Source organism: Nannospalax galili, unplaced genomic scaffold (genome assembly GCF_000622305.1).
Source record: "Nannospalax galili isolate Female #2095 unplaced genomic scaffold, S.galili_v1.0 scaffold66, whole genome shotgun sequence".
Lineage (NCBI taxonomy): Eukaryota > Metazoa > Chordata > Mammalia > Rodentia > Spalacidae > Nannospalax > Nannospalax galili.
Genome location: NW_008356058.1, coordinates 1,346,259 through 1,353,561, shown reverse-complemented (window position 1 = coordinate 1,353,561; position 7,303 = coordinate 1,346,259). Strand labels below are relative to the sequence as shown.

Sequence of the window (7,303 nt, the reverse complement as noted above, 5' to 3'; positions counted from 1 at the left end):
GCTTCAATGTTACCTTTTTAAAGATTATTTATTATTTTTATTTTATGTATATGAGTGCATTGCCTATGTGTATATAAATGCACTTATGCTGTTCAGTTCCCATGGAGATCAGAAGAGGGCATCAAATCCCCTAGAACTGAAGTTAAGATAGTTGTTAGCTGCCATGTGGGTTCTGTGAATGGAACTCAGGTCCTCTGCAAGAGCAGCCAGTGCTCTTAACTGCTGAGCCATCTCTCTAGCCCTAATGTTACCTTTTTTGAATAAACTTGTCCTATCAGTGTGTACTGTGCTTTTCTCAGTTTTACCAATACTTGTCATTGTGTAGTTAGCTTTTGTTTTCTTTTTCAGTCCATCTGTCTCATGAGAAGATGAGTTCACAAGAATAGAAATTATAGTTCGGGGTTATTGCCTAGAACGGCCTGGATGATTATAGCATTCAATAAATATCTGAGAATTAATGAAATAACAGTTTTCCTTGATAAGAAATATAAGCTACCCTATTGATAAATGACATTTTGTCTTAAATCCTAAAGGGTTCTGAGCACAAATCACTCAGTCTGATCTTCATAACATCTGAACATTTAGGCAAAATAAATTTTAAAATTTGGCCACATATTAAGCTAGAATTGTTATCTAGAATATAAAAGAAAAAAAAAAAAACAGCAAAGCCACACAAAAAACAGCTAATGACCAGATTTTTGGCAATGCTGATGAGACACAGATCAGAAAATTTTCCTTTTAGAAATGTGTTCATTTAAAGCTCTTATCCATGATTATGTGTTTGTGTTTCTATCTCTTAAAACACCAGCTGTACAATGTCACCAAAGCAATCACTCCATCATCACACTCAATGTATGAAGTTCGCACAGAACATCTTTACCGTTATTTCATCCAGAGTTAACTGAAATTACTGTCCATGGGCTTGCAGAGATACTTAGAAATGATTCCTGAGAACTTAAGAGCATACGGTCGTTTTGCAAAGAATACCAATGTTCTCTGCAGAGTCATGACTTGAATTTACTATCAGGTTACCGGAAGCAGAGAACTTGTACTCAGCAGCCAGTACTGACACTTTCCATCTATGACCAACAAGATTCTCATGATCTCTCGTGGCTTGTTGCTCTTACCTTTAGGAGAGATGTGTCTCCAGGTTACTGTAGGCTCTGGTCTACCTGTGGCTATGCAGGTGAGGCTGACATTGTTTCCTTCATTAATGGAGATATCTGAAGAAATCTCTACAATTTTGGGCGATACTGTGGAGACAAAACAGGTGGAAAGAACATAAAAATTCTGCCGACACATTGCTTTGTTGTCTTAAAGTGATAGAATACTCCAAAGACTGAAATATATGGACTACAGCTGTAAATGATGAGAAATTAAAAGGACTTCCTTAAATATGGAAAAGATCTTACCTTGAATTTAGCTTCCACTATTATTTTCTATTTAAGCCCAAAGATTCTGACAAGGAAGCGGCTTTACTGCAATGTTGCAGTGTCTGCTACCCCAGCTGCACCTTCCTGTCTGCTTTTGCATGCCACCCACTTCCAACACAAGTCTAGGAGTCATTCTCCTCGCTGCAGTCAGAGCTGGCTTTATATAATGAAGTTCTAACCACACACAGCACATCTCTGCCTAAACAGCTTGGATTCTCTGTTGCCTACTGGGTCATGACCAGGTTATCCTAGCACTCTAGTTTCAGAATCAAGCATCATTCAACTTTCCTCTGCTATCTCCTGTGAGCCCCCCTACATTCACTCATGTGCTGTCTCTGACATACCATGCTCTTTCTGGTCATCATGCCTATGGATCTATAGTCTTCCTCACATCCTTTGTATATAATCCTTTAAGGCCCAAATCAAGTGATGTTTTCATTGTTACTGCATTCATACCCCATCTGCCCTCCTTAACAACTCAAATGTACTTGTGCTTCTTCACCCGTGTTTCCAGAAAATATTATACACATCTAAATGGGAACTGAAAGTTACAGAGTGAGCTGTACACCATTTCCCCTCTTCCCTACACAATGGACAAGTGTTCCCACAAATGGCTAACGTTGAGGCAGACTTTCAGTTTCTTGGCTTCTGTTTTGGAGCCTGGCTCCCCATGGGAAGCCTTCCCACTGCTCTGCTCCTCTCACTGTGCATTTTACAGAAGCAACTCCCCTCAGAGGTGGGTCCTGCAGCCTGGCCAGCAACAGCATATGTATGCTTATCTTGTGATGGGGCCTGTCGGCTTTACCAGTAGCCAATGTGACATTGGGTTCTCCATGTCACTCAACTGTCAAATGGTATAAAATTCAGAGAGCTAAAGTGAGAATGTCATTTATTGAGCCCCCAAATCCACTCATAGATTTATCCCATTATGCTTGGCATAACTCATGAAATCACCCGTGAGCTTTCTGACAGCCTGAGCCTGAACCATAGTTCATTGTATTAGTATCCACAATAAAAGACCAAGGATTTATAAAATTGAATTATAATAACAATTAAAGGGGGCCACTTTCCCAACTTGCTCCATGTTCCCAACAGCCTCAGAGTGGGATCATTAGCAAATACTGTTTCTGTCCTCCTAACAGTGGGATTTGGCACCTTACTTCTTGGCAAGCGAAGTGACCGCTCCACCTAGTGCTCTTGTGATGTCTTGTTCTACATTCTTTCTTTGAATGAGGACTCTCAAGAAGCAGCAGACCATGTAATACCAGAGCACATGGCTCTCCCAGCGCACAGTGGGATCTGCTCTGCTGGAGGACTCAGCAAGGCTGTGTGGTGATGAGTTCATTTCTTGCTCCAAGGGCAAAGTCATAGACTCACTGAAATCAAATCAGATGACTTTGGAAATCTCAGTGCTGGTCTTTTCTCCAATGAATCACCACTCAAACTCATTCCTACTCGTGTTGGACCTTCTCCACTGTGAAAAGGGGTATGATGAAGCTATCATCTCCCAGCCTCTTCTTCCTTTTGCATCATTTTCTTTCATCCATGTCCTGCAGCCCATCCAAATGATATACTCACAGCTCACATGCATGTGTTCCATTCTGTCTCCTTATCCCATCCTCACTGCTGCTGTGTGTGCTCAGAGCTCAGAAGACTGTACCCACTACATGCACCCTGGACCTGGCTGAATTTCTACGCTTTCAATATCAACAGACAGTGTTAAAGAAGAACCTTATTCATTTAATTTTGTTTTCCTACATATGATGACTTTCATACAGTATGCACCATCTTGTTATTGTTAGACTTAAATTTATAATGAACTTCAGGTAAGAGGCTGTGTGTGTGTATGTGTGTGTGTGTGTGTGTGTGTGTGTGTGTGTGTGTGTGTGTACCTGTACATTCAGGCAGAAATAATAAATTGTAGAAGCAGTGAGGGTTGGAGAAAGACTCATGGATCTACAACCTAGAATATTTAAGATCTAACACTGAAATTTATGGTTGATCATTCTAAAAGTTAGAGTGGGCCTTCCAGGATAGAAAGGTAATTGATGAGTTAACAACTGAGCATCTGATTTGCTGACTTCCTGACATATAAATTTCTAAATTCTCTTAGTTCTCAAATAACTTAAAATGATCTTGCAGGAGTAAAAATGTTGATGTATTTTATTTACAGATCTTTAACTGTAGCATTTCTGTCTTGATAACTCTTCCCCCAGCCCATTTGCCTGGCCACTGCTCCTGCTCATTCTTGGCAGTCACACCACCTTGCTTGCTTCTTGGAGAACAGGCTGGCTGTGTCTGTGCTGGCCTTGCAGACATTGCTTCAACTGTGCAGGTAAGTAATTTATTGATCTGTAAAGCACTCTGAGATGCTCTGCAAGGGATTATGTCACGCCAACGCCATGCAATAAAATAAAAAATGATGGGCTTTGTGAACACAGGGTGATTTAGGGGTTGTAGTTGGAAGTGTGCTTAAAGTACATTTTAAGTGGAAATCAGGCTGGGTAATGAATTACTCTTGCTTTGGAAGGGCTTACTGGGAGTTCATTTTCCTGGCTTCCTACATGATAGCTAATCTGCTAATCATACACTAGAGCACAATGGACAGTCCCCAAGTGGCCCAGAAGGTGGTGTGGGCCAGAGCTGTCAGCAGTGTAAGTATATTAAATGAGACAATCACACCTCATGCTTGGAAGAATCATCTAGAATTGTCTCCCCATTTCCCCACTAGCAACTGGAAAGTATCCAACTCATGAAGCAGAAGTTGGAGAAATGCTAGCCTCCTTTATAAGCCTGCCTCACAGCAGAGCATGAAGGAGGCAAACTGCCCTCATGAATCTGAAAGGGAAGACAGAAGACATGCTTGGTACAGAGGTCAGGTACTTAGACAACAGGTGCGGTCCCTGGGATCAGAGCTAATCTATATCGACTGAGTGTACATTTGGGGGTCTAGGATTTTCTAGATGGCAACTTCTTGCATATTATGAGCTTTAAATTTTCAACTGGGAGCTTAGAGCACACCCTTGATGCAAGGACTTACATTCTATCCTCAGCAGCTTTTCAAAAAAAGTCAAATTGAACTTGCAAGAAAACATGATTTTAGTTAATTCATGCTTATAAGAAGGATTTGGGTATGAGATGGGTCTATCTATATTTCATACTATTTCCATGGATACTTACTGTACCTTACTTCCCTTATTAGAGGCTGTTAGAAACATACTAAGAATGTTGTTTGTTTTTATTCCATCACTCATTCATTCATTTTCTTATCAATATTCATAGGTTACTTTCCATACGTCAAGATTGCACTAAGGAGTAAGAACATAAAGTAAACACAGCCTTTGTCCCTAAGGTTGTCAAAGTCTAGCTATGTAAATACAGATATGGAAGCCTAACCCTTCAATGTATTGTGACATAGAAGGGTAGATCGAATGTTACGGGAATACAGAAAATAGACAGTCAAACTTGTCTGTAGAGCAGTGTTGTATGAACCTCACTGGATATGTAACAACTATGTTAAGTCATGAGGACTGAGTAAAAGTTTATCAAGTCTGGGGAGGAGAGGTAGAAAGACTTGCTAGGCAAAAGGGATAACATATAGAAAGTGTCATTAGTGAGGGTTTTTTAACTAGATTGGAAGAGGCTTTCTTTAGAGGCTGGGCCAAAAGTCACTTGACAAAGAGTTTATGAATTTATATCATACATGCAATTGTATGCTAGGCATTTTATAGCATGCAGAAATATACCAGGTTGCTTGGCTCTCCATGCACTTTCAATATACGGAAACAATACATAAAATCATTCCAAAGAGTTGAGTGATGAAGCAAAATGTACCAGAAAATTGTGTGCGATTGTGAAAACGAATGATGCATGTGCTAAGTGCTGTGAGCTCGCAGGGGGGATGGTCACAGTGAGTGGGGGTGTCAGAGATGGCTTCACCTGGCATTAGCGTCTGTACTGAATATCAGCAAATGAGAGAAAACTGTCTACAAAGACAAAAGTGGAGCTGTTTCACATGGGCCAGAAATACAATGGTGCTGATGGGGCCGCAAAGACCCATGAGGTATGTAAACATGAAGATACGAAGTCCGCCAGCAGGAGGCTGCATCCTGCAGGCCTTGTCAACCTGACCATACTAGATTTAAAGGGGCATTATTGACCGTGATACTTCATCTCACTGTACTTTACCATTCTCATCTGAAAAGTACAGCTAGCAATTCTATAGAATTCCAGAGTTTGGGGGTTTGTCTGAGGACTTAAAAGGCATGTATCTGAAATACTCTGGGAGCAGTTTCTGGAACCAAAGTGCTCAATAAATGAGTTTTAATATTGCATGTGGTTGGTGAATGTGTGTGTTCAATGTCAACACAGAATAGACAGTCAATAAATTTTATAAGAATCAATGAAAAAAGGGATACAGGATCAATGAGGCAAAGGAGATCCAGATTGTGGAACAGCTGAAGGTCTTGGATTTATAACTTCAATAGGCTATGGCAAGTATTTGAATTTAAAAAAATGGAATGCCATAATTTCAAAAAAAAATTATTTTAAGAAGAAGAATCTGTTAACCATGTGTCATAGAATAGAACACGGAGAAATTGGAGTCAGAGAAATCCATCTACATGAGTGATATTCAAAGCCTGGATTAAAATGTTGGCTCTGCAAAGATGGAAAGAAACGGGTAGATTTGAGAATAGGGCCAAGGAACACGCATGGGAACCTGATCCCCTGGAACAGGGAGCTCAGAGAAGCAACTACGTTTGTGGAGAAGACTAGTTTGATTCATTCCATTTTGAATATGCTGATGGCAAAGATGATGAGGGACAACCAGGCAAAATTATCCTCTAGGCAGATGGAGTTATATTATCAAAGGTCTGAAGCAAGACCCCAGCTGAGAATGCAATTGAACAGTAAACTAGGAAGGGCTGAGAATAGGAGCCGCAAACTAAGTCTGTTAAGAGTTGATGGTGCAGGAGCTGGAGAAATAATTCAGTGCTTGAGAGCACTGGCTGCTTTTGCAGAGGACCCAGGTTGGATTCCCAGTACCTACATGTAGCTAACAACTGTCTTGAACTCCAGTTCCAAGGAAATCCAATGCCCTCTGCTGACCTCTATGGGCATTGCACACATGTAGGCAAAACACTCATACACATAAAATAAAAATAATAAATTGAAATGCTTTTAAAAGAGTTGGTGGTGCCTTCAAAAAGGTAATACCTTTCCCCATATACAAGTATTTGATGTCTGATGAATTTTCAGTTCTGAATCTAGAAAATATAGCAACTAGAGAAATAGAAAGACCAAGAAGGCTTTAGGATATATTTAGGAAGAAAGGCAGAAGTCAAATAAGCCATGCACTGTGGATAAAGTTCCATGTTTAATACATTATGCTAAGGTTTCATCTGGCTATTACTGAATTCTAATTCAAATATGTAAATAATTAAATAAGGTAATTATTAAAACAATTTTCTGAGGATGTTTCCTACTAGTAGTTTAGCTTACAGTGCCCAGGTGTTGAATTTTAATAATTCTGTCATTAATAAATAGCAATTTGCTATTTTTAGCACAAAGTTGATATCCTATTAAGTCCAAATTAAGATGCTTTATTAAGAACCGTGCAGTCATGTGGGGCTGAGGATGCACATAAGCTGCCTGAACCAGCTACTTCCCGGGACACATACAGATCTATGCTTCCCAGATGGCTTCCATTGCTGCCAGAGGCATTTTTCCCTCTTTGCTCACTAGTGAAGATCTAGGGATGCCCACAGCTACTCAGGACAGTTTCCATACCAAGGGCTGCTTTGTTGCTGCAGCCTAGGGACTTCCAACTTTACAGAGTTAAAGGGGACAAAGCTGGATGATCGCCAACC

General features: G+C 40.3%; 1 protein-coding gene across 3 annotated transcripts in view; it reads right to left on the bottom strand.

The window, feature by feature from the left end:
- The window catches only part of Ntm (neurotrimin), a 1,074,128-nt gene that overhangs the window by 151,498 nt on the left and 915,327 nt on the right, over window positions 1-7,303 (bottom strand). For all 3 annotated transcript variants that reach the window (XM_008854166.2, XM_008854168.2, XM_008854170.2), the window contains exon 4: window positions 1,128-1,253. In XM_008854166.2, the coding sequence (XP_008852388.1) occupies window positions 1,128-1,253 (126 nt within the window). The remainder of the gene's footprint in view (window positions 1-1,127; window positions 1,254-7,303) is intronic.